Below are 16,155 nucleotides of genomic sequence, written 5' to 3' on the forward strand. Positions count from 1 at the left end.
ACCTTACATCCGGAGACCTATCAAGTCTCTGTTGACCCGCCATTGGGTTAATCGGATCATTGTGTGGTCCGGAGTACTGTGCCTACTACGCGCCCTCCTCGGCCCCGTTTTTCGGGTTGTCGTCGTATTTGGCACTATCGGTCAGCAGATTGGGATGGGATGCGGTCTTTCTTTGCGTCCTACCCTTGGGGGCCTATGTGCTTTTCGTCGGAAGCTCCAGATTCCGTCGCTGCCTCTGTCGCCGAAGTGGTTCTACAGGGCATGGAACTTTTTATTCCATTCTCTGCGGTGCCGATCGGTGGCAAGTCACAGCCCTGGTTTAAGCGTTCTTGCAAGGCGGCATCGCGTCGAAAGTGAGAATGCTTTAATGCATGGGCGGAAGCGGCGATATCTCGTGATGCCAATACCAGCGAACATAAAAAAGCATATAACTCAGCCTCCAGGTCCTTCAAACGGGAAATCGCTAAGGCAAAGTCAGAGCACATCGCCAGATTTGGCGAGAGATTGGCCCAACTCCCTTCTGGGACCCGAGCCTTCTGGTCTCTCGCCAAAGCTGTACAAGGGAATTTTTGTCAGCCATCGATACCACCGCTGCACTGAGAGGATGACTCGCTCGCCCACACTGCGAAGGAGAAGGCCGACCTCTTGGGCTGTCTCTTCGCGTCCAACTCGACTTTGGATGACCGGGGGAGATCACCACCGGCGATTTCGCGGTGTGATAACTCAATGCCGGAAATCACATTCCGGCAACGTGCTGTTCGCAGAGCACTATCTTCCTTGGACATTCATAAGTCGAGCGGGCCGGATGGTATCCCTCCAATTGTGCTGCGTACTTGTGCTACTGAGTTGGCTCCGGTCCTGACGCGCCTTTTCCGGTACCTGTACTCGCTCGGCACTGTCCCGAAGTGCTGGAAGACCGCTTCGATACATCCGATCCCTAAAAAAGGCGATCGCTCTGATCCATCCAACTATCGCCCAATCGCAATAACCTCCTTGTTCTCCAAAATAATGGAATCCATTATTAATGGCCAGCTCTTGAGTTATCTAGAGGGCCACCAGCTGATTAGCGATTATCAGTACGGCTTTCGTCGTGGTCGTTCGGCTGGTGACCTTCTAGTATACCTTACTCATAGATGGGCAGAGGCAATTGAGTCCAAGGGGGAGGCACTAGCGGTTAGTTTGGACATAGCGAAAGCCTTCGATCGGGTGTGGCACAAAGCACTGCTCTCGAAGCTTCCAGCCTACGGGCTTCCTGAGAAATTATGCGACTGGATCTCCAGCTTTCTAGCCGATCGGAGCATCAAGGTCGTCGTCGACGGAGCATGTTCCGACCTTAAACCCGTGAATGCTGGGGTCCCACAAGGCTGTGTTCTGTCCCCGACGAAGGAAGAAAAAGCCGAAGAAGGAAAACTATATATATATATAATATATAAATAAATGAAGTGTTGAAATAGATATGCATATTTTATATAAATCTTCTGTACGAGTGATTATAATTATACTCTTTATCACATGTTTTGTATGAACTATTAACGGATCCACTGTTCAATTGGATAGTTTAGACTCGATTCGATGATTCCTTCCTCTGTAATTTTGTTACCTTTGAAGTAGATACTCTTGGGCCGGGTTAAAGTGCACAAGCGTTAATTCAAGATTCAAATTGGCGCCTGGGAGATAGTACCTGAGCTTGTGGTTTCCTCGCTCAATAAGTATCGCGATACAGAGAGAAAATGCAGCCAGCATTAAAGCTACACTGCCATGGGACATTTTTTAAAGTTTGTTTTATGTTTCGGTATATCAATTTTTAATCATAATTATTAGATTGTTTGGTTAGGTTCGGTTAAGAATATTGTAAATTAGTATGTTTGTAAATAGAAATATGTATACTATTAATAATATATATGTCTATAAATTAGATGTTTTGTATTTCAGATGTACATACATTAGAATACAACTGTCGTCTTAGCTACATATAAATAAAAGTGTTGAAATAGATATATTATAGGGATAATTAGAGGACGACACTTTACGACCATTACAATGAGACCTGCTTTTTTACTTTAACTTATGAAGGCGTATTTATTTAAATCAATGTATGTATTATAAGACCCTCCAAAGATGCAGTTAAGCACGTATACGTGGCGTTTTATAAATAATAATTTGTGTTTATAAAGAACTTTTAAGTTATAAACACAAATTATTATCTATAAAATCAGGCGTCCGGCTATTATAAGAACTTAAAATACTAAATGAAATAAACAATTTAAAATTTAAAAACTTTAATTGAATTGAAACTTAAGTACTCGATAAAATTGTTTTTAAAATTAATAACATAGTTTGGCATACAACAGTATTCCATGGTAGCTAATTTCCGTTACCGATTTTATAAATAAATATATTTTTACTAAAACTAAATTTAAGAGATCAAAACTTAAATCAGGTAACATTGTCGGGTGAATTTTTAAATTTTGGTAATATAAAACGAAGTTGATTCTAGGACAAATTGTATATATAAAACATCCTAACCGAAAAACAAAAAAAATAGTATTTTGAATACGAGTATAATCTATAATATATAGAGAATCGGGAAGAAACTAATGTGTGATACAACATCGATATGTACACAAAAGAAAATAAGTAAAATTAAGAACAGAATATACGTACTGTACTTACGGACTTACGGAAAATCTAGGAATCAACCTCGTTTAGAGAAATAGGCAATTAGAAAGATACAAAAACGTTTCTAATATACAAAATGTTTAGCCTATTAAAACGACTATATAAGTTTTTCTTATATCACAATTATTATATTATAAAACCAAAACAACACTTAAAACAAATGAAACGGCCAGGAAACAATTTTTAAACACTTTTTTACAGAACAAAATAACTTTTGTTAGTCAAGACATGTACGAATTATATTTAAGACAATATCAAATATTTTTTTATAATTATCAAATCTAGAATATTTTAAAATGCAATAATTTATATTGTTACTTTAATATATTTGCTTAGCGCTACAAAAATTGCCTACACATCAATCGATGATATGTTCCCATAAATACTATTTCTCCTTATCACAGCCCGTAATTTTGCTATTATTATTAAATAACATAATTTAAACTATAAAATATAATTCAAATATTAGTTACAATTAGACTAAGTACCCAAGCACATAACTAAAATGGCATTAAACGTACGTAATTTTTTCCGTCATTTAATTAGCTTTGCTCTTATTACCTAATCGAGTTTAAAACATTTATAAAATTACCAAATTTTATCCCATTTTAAATTTATACAATCACCGTTCACATTCCCTAGCAATGTATCTTTAGCATTAATCACAAGGAAATCAGATTGCCTCGCTTTAAGGTCATCAGGAAAGTAAACAATATTACATAGAGTACAATAATTACGATATTAAGCTAACGTTTCACGTTTTGGAACTAAGTGAGGCTCTTTCGGGTGGGCCATGGCCTTTACTTATAGTTAGCCAGCTGAGAGTGCCCAAATCATCATGATTGACACATGAAATGATAGAACTGATCGAAGTTAACAGGCTCGAGTTCGAATTCCTTATCTGGCTTGTTAAGCAATTCTGGGTTTCTTTTTAAGAAGTTTCGAACCCAGTCTTCTCCGGCCATTCTTGCGTTTACATCAAAAGGATGATTCAGGTGATTATCTTCTGCGTATTGGAATGCCAGTTCCCTTATATCCCTTCTTGTGACACCCATGAAGTACTGCTCCATACTCTTTATATATCCAACTAGATCTTTCTCTTGACTGTCGGTGAACACTCTTCTATAATGCCCCATTAGAGGTTTAGGATCATCTGGTTGCTGATAGCGTACTTTACTTGCACGTCTCTGGAGAGTGGAACGTGGTATGTGGAAGGTTCTGGCAGCCAGTTTGTATCCCATCTTACCTGACACCACGGCAGCGACGGCTTTCGCCATTTCTTCTTCGCTCCACGATTGGCGTCCGCTTATCCTTTCGTATTTTCTCACCATGATTATCTGTGAAATGAGAACACTTGTGATAAACGATGTTTATAGATATAAGTTTATTCGGGACACATACTTTTTGCATTGCATCTAGCAGTGTAAAAATTATTCTGTGGACGTAATATTAAAGACAATTTACTTGATTTTATCTGTATACTTAATACAGTTAAAAGTTTCTGGAAATGTTTTGCCATCTTAGTTGCTCTGTGAAGGGTAACGACGGCCTACCGGTTTTGTAAACTCTGATCAATGTCGGACCGAGGTAAAAAAAGTGAGTAAAGACGTTTAGAGGCTATCTTCAATGTTACTTAAGCAGCACTTATGAATATGTAAATAGCTAACTCTGGGATTATTGCGACTTGGTGCGCAATTCAAGACATTCACGAGAAAACATTTGTTGATATTACCTTACTTGGTTTTATTACTAAAATATTATATATGTATATTTACTGTATTTTATTTGTGGTACTAACTGCGCATGAGTCGAGGACTGATAAATTCATTTTTTTAAGGTATACTATTTCAATAATTAGTTTGCTTTAAGATAATAAACTACTTCGTATGCGCTGTCAATTAAACTTTACTTAAAAATACATTATTATGTAAATTACAAAAAAAATATCAATTACAAAAAGTGTGAAAAGGCCTATTTGCATGTTAATTAGTGTTCAACTGTCCATAGTATAATAATATAGCAAAAATATATCATTATTTATTGACGCACTTGCTCTTAGTCAACAGTAATTAACGAATCACGAATGCTTCTTCGTCGACATAAGGGTGAATATTGCTTGAAATTACTAACCGAGTTAGCGGCCGCGCACCGCATCGTCCCAACAGCTGATAGCGAGCACAACACACGATAAAGTATGGCGTGTTTTTCCTTTGCGATAACTCGGGAAACTGAGGCCCTCTACACATTCAGGCCTTCGTTGCGTTTATTTGATACAATTCCCTACCGCAATCAGCCTCATTGCAACGCGGACGTCATTGGTGACTAGTGTACTGTGCCACTTCTCAAACGGGAAATACCACTCGATGGCAGTCGACCGTCCTTGAGTGACCGCGTCTTATTTTTTTATCTTAACTACGTTGGTTCTCAGCTGTGTCGTATACCGTCAGCGAAAAATAAATTTAAGTACATTGTGACTTCTAAATATCGCCACAGCTAATTACTCGTGATCACAGAGCAATGTATGACGTACAAAGAATTAATGTAAAGATAGCTAATATACGTCAGAGTGGCGGCACGAGCAGCGTGAGCCGAGGTTACTGTGACGTGTGACTTGCAAGGTCTCCGCTGCATTGCACGATGCGCCAAGGTTGCCACGCTTCTTCGGCTCAGTAACTAATCTATGACCAAAGCAATGCTATATCTATAATATCAAAGTTTAATATGTAGCAAGCGTAGTTCATCACTCAATACACACGAGTGAAACTGAATAACATTTTTTTTTATTTACGCGATTTGCAAAGCAGCGAGTGGAAAGTGGCTTTCGGTGACTCGCGGGTATAGGGTGAAATGGGAGTACTCACGGGTGGCGTGGTGAAGGGTGAGGTGTGGAGGCAGCAAACGGCGCGGGCGGAGGCAGCGGCGGCGTGCGTCTCGTGTGACGGCGCGCGCGGCACTGGCGCGGGGCCCGTCTTGCCCCCCGCGGCCCTGGCGCGTTGACGTCACTGCCCCAGGGCCCGCCACGACTATTTTTGTCCACTACTAATTAACACCTTCCTTTGTCCTATAACACGTACTCAAAAGGTACTGACTACTGGCTGTTTACAATAAATAATCGTTTCAGTCGCTTACGTTATGAGTAATTAATTGGAACAAAGCGTCATGCAGATCTGTGGTTATTGTTTCTAAAGCTTAATGAGTACGGTAATGCTTTCATTGGAATTACTTTTATATTATTATTCAATGCTACGTCAACTCTATGAGTGGAAACAACTTTGAAGCGTTTGTTTTGATTATTAATGGGTTTAGCAACAGCAATTTAGAAACATTGTTACTCTGCTAATTGCGGACATCATTAGGAAACGTGTTTTCAAGAATTAGCTCGCGTTCGTTTAAAAATGTATTAAGTACACGTTAACATCGCTGGCGAAGCGAGAGAAAATTTCTTGTTAAAACCTATTTGGAAATAATCAAGATTTGTTTCATAATAAATAAAGAAGATCTTTATTAACGAGCATCAATGCAAATTTGATTTACTGTAACTAAAAACTATCGACATAATAGCTAGATACAAATTTTATCAAAAAATGGCCTAATGTAAAGCCTTGTCAATCATTTTTTTAATATGTAACTATATTGGATACGGACTTGGATGCGCCGAAATATAACATATTGTAGGTGATCATTATTTTTATTTTGTGGTTTTATAGTGTAACATAAATTAAACCTCTGTTTATATAAAGTATTATAATTTTAGATGTTTACTAAATGACGAACTTATGTCCGATTGTATTGTGTTATCATTATGGGTGATTAACCTTGCTTAAAGATTATGAGAAATAAATACCAGTTAGTTTGTAGTAAAACACTTAAATTCAATTTATATCATATTTCACAGATTTGTTACGTTTGTCTCCTATAAAATTGTGTTTACATGACTCCCTAAAGTTAGGCAAAGTAAATTTTAGAGGCATAGATATATTATAACACATATTGAACATACAGTTTGTATGCAGCAGAGGTGAGTCAGTCAAGTATTGTTTTGGACATCTTGGTTTAGTTAATATACATATATAGACCATAAATAGAGGGTTGGTAAAGTTGTAATGGAAATTATTTATTTATATAGTATTAAATTGCATTGTGACAACAAACCTATCAAATTCTTTATGAATTTCATATTGAGCAGTGTTGGCCTAGTGGTTTCTACGACCTCTCGCTACCGAGCGTTGTTGCAGCAATGCTTGGTAGCCAAGAGGCATGGCATGCGGTGGCCTTCTTCTGTGAGCATGTCCTGCTGCAGAAGGAGGCTGCCGAGCGTCAGCGGGAGGTGCGTGGCGATGGCCGAAGGGGTTGTGCTCGGCGGCGGCGAGGCGGGGGTGCGGGGGCAAGACGCGAGGAGCGTTTGCCCAACAGTATCCCCCTGCGCCGTCGCTGAGCCCGTATGCAGTCATATTCGCCTGAGTTCCCTGGGTTGAATGCCTAGTGCGACCCCCGGGGGGCTCAATGCGGTGCCAGACGTCATTCATTCAGAATGAATGTGTCCGGCATAGCAGGCGATATGGAGGGCTCAGGAGGAAATTTTAGTGGGTCGGGTTTCTCCCCTCTGATTAGCAGAGGGATAAGAGTTAACCATCCCCACAGTCCGCGCGATAGCGACTGCATGCGCTCGCGGGCCTGCAGTTGTGCATTTTTACCTCCTTCATAAAAAAAAAGTGGTTTCTACGACCTCTCATCCTTGGGGGTTTGTACTAACTTGATAATGGACTTTCTGTCTTTCTGTTCTCGCTCTTACGGTAAAGATACCTGGCACGTGAAGAAAACGTTGACAGCGTGTCAGGCACAGAAGGCCGATCTACTTGATTACAAATGTACATGGAACCGATACAGAAATCTGAGGTTAAAATGTTTGCGCTAATAGTTTCAATTCCTTAAGTATTTAATAAAATATAATTTACCTAGCGCGATAAATGCATACCCGATTCTATATTTAAAATACATTAATATACTCTACGAGTCGTTAATTATTAAACATATTTTTATTTATTCCATTATATATATTAGTAACTTTCAATCTTTATACGTATAAATCTTCTCTGCGTGTTATAAAATCGATCGATCGATTTTGATCAAGTAAATAATTATTTTGTGTCTACGTGTCTACTGGATGTATGAATCGAATCAAATCTTAACCTAAATCGTATTTTTTTAAATTGTCTGCACAAAGACACACTTTTATATAATCTAGCTTAAACAATAAGTAATTTAAAGCAAACCTAATACTAAAAATATATATTTAACAAAAGAATAACACTACTTAGAACAGAACACAGTTCTTGTGTACCTATTTTTACCCACTTACCACTGTTTCACACTTAAGACTCGAAATCGTAATAAAAATGGAATCAATAAATAATTACGTTCATTAAAATTAGTTTAACGTTATATTTAATATTTGCGATTTTGCACATTTAACATATTATAAAGAAGTATTTTTATAAAAATAGGCAAAGTCTACCCGTGACTCATGGGCATGGGCATGTATGACCTTAGCAGCACCAACTTATCAATGAGGGCAATATGCATATTGCTCTCATTCATATGTGTTATCACAAAAAACACACGGGCTAAACCCGTCTTTCCCGTGAGTCACGAGTTGGCTTCGATTCCACTGCGAAATTCCTCCATTGTCATACAACAGTTTGGCACCATCTCAAAGCTTGGACTTGCTGAAACATAGATCTTCAACGTGAGAGCTTCTCTTTTGTTGATATTCTTGTATAATAATGCCCGAAAAGCATCGCCGATTTTTTATTTAAATTGTCTTAAATATATACGGAAATAATTGTCCAACATTAATACATTTATTTTAGCTAAATTATAAGATGTGTTTTTGTTATATTTGTAGGACAGGACGTGCAGGCCGCACATGGACACCCGCAGCACCTGGAGATTTGCAAGTGCGTTTCCGGCCTCAAAAGTGGTACGCTCTTCTCTAAGTCGGAATGGTAATACCTGGAATGGCAGCTGGATCCGTGTTCTATATATATAAATGAATTCCTATTTTTCTTGGTTACGGCATCAAGCGTGAACGGCTGTACTAATTTCGCTAATTCTTTTTTGGTTGTGTTTGTAATTGTCAGGAAAAGGTTCTTATGAAAGAAAATAATAACAAAAGTACGCGGAAAATTTGAAAATTTAAGAATACTTAACCACCATATTAAGTAATCCTGACTTTTGTTAACCATGTAACCTTGTGGCGTTTGACATAACATTGCCACAATGCGTGCAGCAAGACGTAAGAAAATTGAATATCGTTTCAAACAAATGCTTTGATCGGAATTATTATTTTGATAATCAATATTCATAGTAAAGACAGGACGTCTGGCGGGACCGCTAGTTTCAAATAAATATTGTGCCTCTTTAAAACGTTGTGTGAGCAAAATGTGCTGTGAATGTGAATTGTACTCTGATTCACCTTGATCGCGTGCTTCTACACGATGAATGATGCTAAACGTTTTTATTTTATTATAGTTTCCCTGTGATGAAGCACAGTCTAATGGTTACAGCTATCAGTTATCTTGTAAAATAAAGCTGGAGATTAAAAAGGGTTACGGAGAGTTTCTTGTCAGATTATCTCGTACGAATTGATCTGAGGATTATCAATGTAAATTAAGAGTCATTTTGTAATGATTTTGTCGCTCAATTATAAGTTGTTACTGTGGAGAAAGATTGCAGTTCTTCCGCCAATCTATATGGAGGACCAGTCTAACCAGGCTATGGCCGTCCCCGAAGGCTAAGGTCGAGAAAGTAAGTGTCCTTAACGGTTGGAATAAGTTGTTATGAATAAGATAACGTCATCGCAGTGATTGTAGAAAATTACCTAAATTAATGAATATATTGCTTTGCTGATTTTATTGTTTTGCTAGTGTATGTTACCAATTGGCTTCTATACATTATCTATCTTGCTGCATATCGATGCAATAAAGACATAATAAATAAGGAAAAACGGTCTTGTAATTTTTAAGCATTCACTCACATGCGCCCACACACACACGCACTCTCGCTTAATGCTCTTTGTTAAAAAAATAGGAGAAGAAATTGTTCTAAGCAGTTTTAAAAAAAAAATATCAAGATTGTATTTAATAATTAATAATAATATTAACAAAAGAAGAAATGTTTATAAACATTTTGATTGACATGTTTATATTGATAATTGACATTGTAATATGTATTCCAACCGACAGGGCAAAACGAGTAATTTCTTTAAATGAAAAATCGAGTAATCTAAAACCTATATAATTAAATAAATTCCAAGATGTGGCTAAAGAAGCTTCCGAAAGATCGAAATAGTAAAGACGTTCGTATAAAATAAGGTTCTTTTTTCAGAAAATGCTTTTTGGTACGGCTGCAATGTTGATATCCATAAGGATACAGAAAGCGTCGCCGAAGACCATGCAAAAAACCACCAACAGACGCTTCACCTCGCGAAGGTGGAGACTACCCAATGCCTCTACATCATCGGGCTAGTAGAATCAAAAGGACCTTTTGAGATAGGGTTAGTAACTATAATAATAGTGTTACTTTCGACATTAGTGCTAGGTTTCGGTAGTTCTTTTAAGTGTGTGTACATAAAATAAGTTTCAAAACACTAGTAATTTATCTTAGACTATAACTATTGGTTTAAATAGATAAGGTTACAGTGTAATACAAAAAACTAAACATTGTAAATAAAGTATAAACTACAACACTTCTTTGGAACACATAATATGTTGATAGTAAAATAATTATTATTCTGATAATTTGTCAAAAATGTCTTATAAATGGCTTTGCTTGATGCCTATAATGTAAAAGATTTTACCGATATTTTGAATCAATACAGACATTAACTCTTGTCATCGTGACGATTATATTATGACGTCACGTGACCCGATGGGGTCACGGGGCTCAAAAGTGATTTCATTCTCGATGACGTCATATAAGTTTCTTGGGTTGCCATCACAGAATGATAAGGTTTTCCTGTTTCAGTACGGTTTGCCAGCGCAATACTAAATTTAACTAAAATAATAGAATAATTTATGAAGCTATTTAATATCTTGGAGAAAGTGTTGTAATTATTAAAGATATTATCTGCTGGCTTCAGCATGCGACTCACATACTCCGGCTGTGCACCAATGGACACACACTTTCTGTTTGTTTGCGCAAATTGCACTTGTACGTTTAAGGAAAATCAACGCCATAGAAGGCTGAGCATCTACCTAAATTGCTTTGACGTTCCTATCTTTGACTAAATGATTCGTCTAACAGCATTTTGACCACAGATGATAGAGTACGTATTCTTGAAAACATAAAAACTTTCTTATGTCGTAAATTGTCGTAAATTTTCACATTAAACGACTATAGATGTTCAATGGCGGAAGAACAAAGATTATTGAAAAACAAGTGACAATCACAAACTGATAAGACACGATAAGCATACTGGTCAACAAAACTTGACGAGAGAACTGTACTCCAAAATAAACGCCGCATTGTTTGTTATGTTTCTTTTTGTAGCTTATCCCTGAGGTCGTGCATTCGAACCCCCGTTCGAATAGTGAAGGACCCTACATGTGGTGAAGGAAAACATCGTCAGGAAATAGGCATGACTTAAAACAGTCGACGGCGTGTCTACGGAAGGTCAGGTCACAGAAGGCTGATGAGACAAATGAGACTTAGAGAGGTTACTAGAATATTGATTCAACGAAATCGTCAAGTTACTAATAATAATGCAAACCCTTTTTTAAATTTGCTTTAATTTTCTTATATTTGATTGTAATAAAAAAAATATGCACAGACTTATTGCATTAAAGATTTTTGTTGCTACTTTTTAAGATAGATTTAACTGCTTATTATAAATAAGCATAATTAACTGTCTTTGGTATAACTAAGGTTAACCAGACATGGGATAATACGTTCCTTTAGTTTTAAATTTCTAACAATTGTGTTATCGTTGCTATGTATGGATCCTTAATATTTACCCTTAGTTATTAAACGAAATTAAAACAATAATTACCAAGTAACTTTGTGCACTAAACTATGAAGAAACTTAATTATTAGTCTAAGTATAATCTAACCATTTGTAATTAACATGCAGTTACACCTTTTTACACTAGAACTCTCCCTTCCCAAACATTCACTTCAGGTGTGTACAAACGTTTCATCCATGTAAACCTGTGTGTTAGTAATAAGTCTCAGTTTTCTATTTTTCTTTATAGTATTTTGGTAACGATTGTTTAGTTACAATTTTACTTCAGAAGAGCAGAGTACCTTGATATTCAGGGGCTCCAATACCTGCTAAATGTAAGTTGTTATTGAGTAAAGACTTCTAGAATTTTGTTTTTTTAATTGGTAACTAAATAAAACAAAAACAACTAAAAAACTTTTACAGCGAGCATTCTTTGTAATCAATACATTCAGGATACGATTGGTGCTATACCTAACATGACGCATCCAGCATGCCACCGGCAAACCTGACAAATTGCAGAACCTCGGCAAACCCAATAGCAACCAACCGCACCACCGCTACGCAGAACCGAGTAAAGAATTTCCGCTCCAATTCCACTTAGGGTCGTTCACGAAACCAAGGGCGTACCAACTCTTAAAAGGCCGGCAATGTACTCGCGAGCCCACTGGCAATAATCTAAAATAAAAAAAATACCTAAACGTGTTGTTATACTGAATACGGAGCGTATTGAATGCCTCCTGGATAAAATTTACCCGTCTGTAAAATGACCAATACGCCTTGAACAATTGTATTAAACCCAATAGTCGTTAACGAAGTCGCCGACTCCAAGTACTTGATTGTACGTGCGATCTGAACGTAATATGACTGATAAGATCTTATCAGACAGTTCCTCAGTATGCCTTATCTATCACATACACTTGCCAATTGATATCATTTAGTAGAATATGTGATTATTTATCGACATAAAACGACATATTCTTTAAGCTTAATATCAAATAGATTTTTTTTTCACATCGGTATTATGTACAAAGTGAATGAAGACTGGGGAGGGTCTTTGCAAGATAATGATGAGCTTCTATTAGGTATTATATCATTGGTATAAGTTATTTTATTATCCAAATAAAAGGCTTGTATTTTTATCTATTTATTATTATTCATTAATATACGTATGCACACGCAATAATAACAAACGTTAAAGTACCAGAGAAACTGATAAAATTTAGGAGTAAAGGTTAGATTTAAAGGCATTTTCTGACTTAAAAACAACAAGATACTCAGGTGGATTGTGGATCGATCATTCAATTATTTTGTTTACTCTCAATATGAACCACGAAAGTCCGTTTTTCTAATTCGAGATATAATCTAGCACTCTTTTCATGGAGTTTATGACAAAACTATAACACCCTTTTCTTCTTTTTAGAACACAAGTTTATTGAAGTGAGAATGTGCCCGCATCTTTCGCCTGTATATAAAATGAATCTAATCATATTAGCGATCTTAAAATGTTGATATAAGTAGTCTAGCCTAACTTAAGACTAATAATATTATTAGTCTAATATCGTACCAAGGTGTATATTTATATACAACTAAATAAGTCTTGATTGGTAGTTTTCTAAGAGGACTGCAATTTTTTCTTTATAAGCAATTAGCTATCAGCCGTGTCTGTTGGACTACGTTGTCAATTATAAGGTATATGGATGTTATTGAAAAACGAGATATATGGGCCTATGACTTCCGTGTATTTCCAATTCGTTTTGACAAACGGGAATCACCGTTATCACTAAATAAGGTTACGGAATCACGATCGCGTCTCGCATGCCCGCTTTTTAATCTCTAAGATTTCCTTTATGAATAATCAACATATGGGATCAATAACTTAAGCTACTATTATTATTCCTATATATTATATTATTATAAAGCTTATATATATACGAACCTAAAAGTTAATGCAACTTACGATGACTTACAACTACATATTTTAAAGAATAAATTTCATTAAAGAAGGAAAAAGAAGACGAATTAGGTTACCAATGTTAAAACAAATATTTTATCTGTTTTACAATATTTGCAATATATGTGGCGTATTTCGTAACATATTGCGGCATAATTTTAGAAGATATTTTATTGTCAATCTTAGAGATATGTGTGTAGTGTGGACTCACTTTTAGCACTTAGACGCTTACTTGATCCGCTGTGCGTAAAGTCCTAATTAAGCCAGTTTGGCAGGCTTCACGGAGTGGCCTTACTGCTAGGAGTATTTTTGTTTGTTGGGAAGGCACAGCCATGCATTCCAGGACTACATGGGTGACTGATGCCTCTGCGCTGAAATACCCTTACCAAAAGGGACTGCCTCGTGCCAAGAACAAAGAGACGTTGGCCTGCAATGTCCCTATCATTATTTTGAGATTAATTCTGTTGAGGATTAGAAGGCGCTTTGTCACAAGCGGGTTTACTGCTGACAGTACCATTTTGGACTGTCTTTAGTCCGCATTTTGCGGCCAACAGTGATGTTGGAGCTCTGTGGGTCTTTGGCGAATCCAGGTTACCATTTTCGAAAGGGCAAATGAAGGAGCGGGTTTGATTCCCCAAGGTCATCGGCAGCAGATCTTTTTGTCAGGGTTATTACCTCCAGGGTATGGTGACACTCCACTACTAGTTTGCTGTAGGTATTATTGTATTCTATATGGAACATTTTGCTATGCTACCCCAGAGAGTGTTCGGTTTTCCGGAATGAAAACTATTTATGTTTTTTCGTGACTTTTTCTAGGTATATAAACCTCAGAGTTCAAGTTTTAAGTTTTTAATTAACAAATAAAAAAAGGGGTTGATAGTAGAGGGTGTATGTATTTTTGTATGCTTCTCTAATTTAAATTAAAAAAATAATTTAGGGTTGGACCACCCTAAATATTTAGGGGGATGAAAAATAGATGTTGTCCGAATCGCAGACCTAACCGATATGCACACAAAATTTTAAGATAGAAATTCGAAAGCTTAAAAGATCTTTCGCCAATGCTTCAGTTAACAAGGAATTAATCTTTATAACTCATTGCATATAATTATCATCTACAACTAAAGACTACGGCCAGAGCAACGCCATTTTTGAAAAGTGCGTACAAATTCCTGTAAGGCCATCAAGTATTTGCAAGCCCTCTAGCAATGTAAGTGTATATGGTTGCCTGCCCGTTTGCCCTCTGTTATATAAAATCATATCGCGCGTTGCAAAAAAAATATATACGTACGCGGACTCTCTTTCCGAGTCTTTTTTTAGCCCATACTCTTTCAATGCCAGAAGGCTCGCCAGCCATAGAGGTGGTGACTGGCAACAGCTGCTTTAAAAATGCTTAGGTGTGGAGCAACACACGTTTACGTGATACAGGTGGAATTTCGTATTCTGCCTCGACGTCCAATGTTGAAACTCAGCTGTAGGTAACCCGAACAACTCCTCTGAACACTCTTCACGGTAAATGCAGACAAAATGGAATTATTGATCCGAATTGGCGAACAAACTTCCGTGCCTATCAGAACAAACATCCCTTTTCTAAAATGTTATTGGTAACACAAGTTTCAATTCAATTGTTTTTTTATAATATTGTTCTATCATCTAATATTCAATTCTACTTACTGACCGTTGTATCTCTGGCTTCCGATTAGTCAATCTAGATAAGACGGACCTTGATCTATACGTGACTTTTCTCTGCATGCATGGCAGAATATTGAAACGAAACATGGTATGATAAAATGTGGCTCGCAGGCTTGATTCCGCTCATACAAAAATCATCTGCGGAATATATATAGAAATTATGAGGTCCGCCTAGTGGCTGATATGATTCTGGGGTCGTATGGTCCCAGTTGTGCACTAAGCCTTTTGTTTTGACTTGGCGTAGGACCTTGTCAAAATGAACGAAGTATAGATTCTGAAGCCGAAAATGAATTTTCGTCTCTGGATGTAAAATAGTATTTAGTTACTTTGAACCTTAAAGTTACCATTGCTTTGGTAATGAAGAGTAAGCCGACGTAAAACAAACATAAGATGTCTAAGACTGCTGATATTTAATTCAAATACCTAAAGCGTTGTTTTCTCAAAAATATTTTTCTGTCAATTGTGTTTACGATGAGATAAAAGGAGACAGGGTTTAGGCTATGAAAACAGGAATAAGCATTGTTTTAATTCTCCAATTCCTATTTTATTAAATATATTTGTCATATAGTGCATTGACCTACAAAAATTGTCGAGAGTTGGCAATATTGCAATTTTACGAATCGATTCCATAATAGCGTAAACAGTCACGAACATCAGAATTATATTTGTAAATTCAGCTGTTTTATTCAGAACGAGGTAGTTGACCGACTTATAAGGTTTGATAATGTTATTCAACACACTACGGTACAGTTTTTATGTCATCGCTTTTGCTAACTTGTCAGACTAAAGAGTCGGTTAGCACAAAATTTACGCTTAAATTTCATTACAAGTATAA

General features: G+C 36.8%; 1 protein-coding gene across 2 annotated transcripts; it reads right to left on the reverse strand.

The window, feature by feature from the left end:
- Positions 1-2,268: 2,268 nt before the first annotated feature.
- LOC123707353 (chaetoglobosin A biosynthesis cluster protein C-like) lies at positions 2,269-8,197 on the reverse strand. Of its 2 annotated transcripts, XM_045657352.1 has the most exons (3): positions 8,039-8,197; positions 5,541-5,740; positions 2,269-4,016 (listed from the first exon to the last, which is right to left on the reverse strand). In XM_045657352.1, exon 3 carries the CDS (start codon positions 4,008-4,010, stop codon positions 3,516-3,518), a length of 495 nt encoding a protein of 164 aa, XP_045513308.1. In that variant the 5' UTR covers positions 4,011-4,016; positions 5,541-5,740; positions 8,039-8,197; the 3' UTR covers positions 2,269-3,515. The 2 variants fall into 2 exon arrangements, with proteins under 2 accessions (XP_045513308.1, XP_045513307.1); XM_045657351.1 differs by lacking the exons at positions 5,541-5,740; positions 8,039-8,197 and adding an exon at positions 4,810-5,502.
- Between the last annotated feature and the right edge of the window lie 7,958 nt (positions 8,198-16,155).

This window comes from Pieris brassicae, chromosome 3 (assembly GCF_905147105.1).
Source record: "Pieris brassicae chromosome 3, ilPieBrab1.1, whole genome shotgun sequence".
NCBI lineage: Eukaryota > Metazoa > Arthropoda > Insecta > Lepidoptera > Pieridae > Pieris > Pieris brassicae.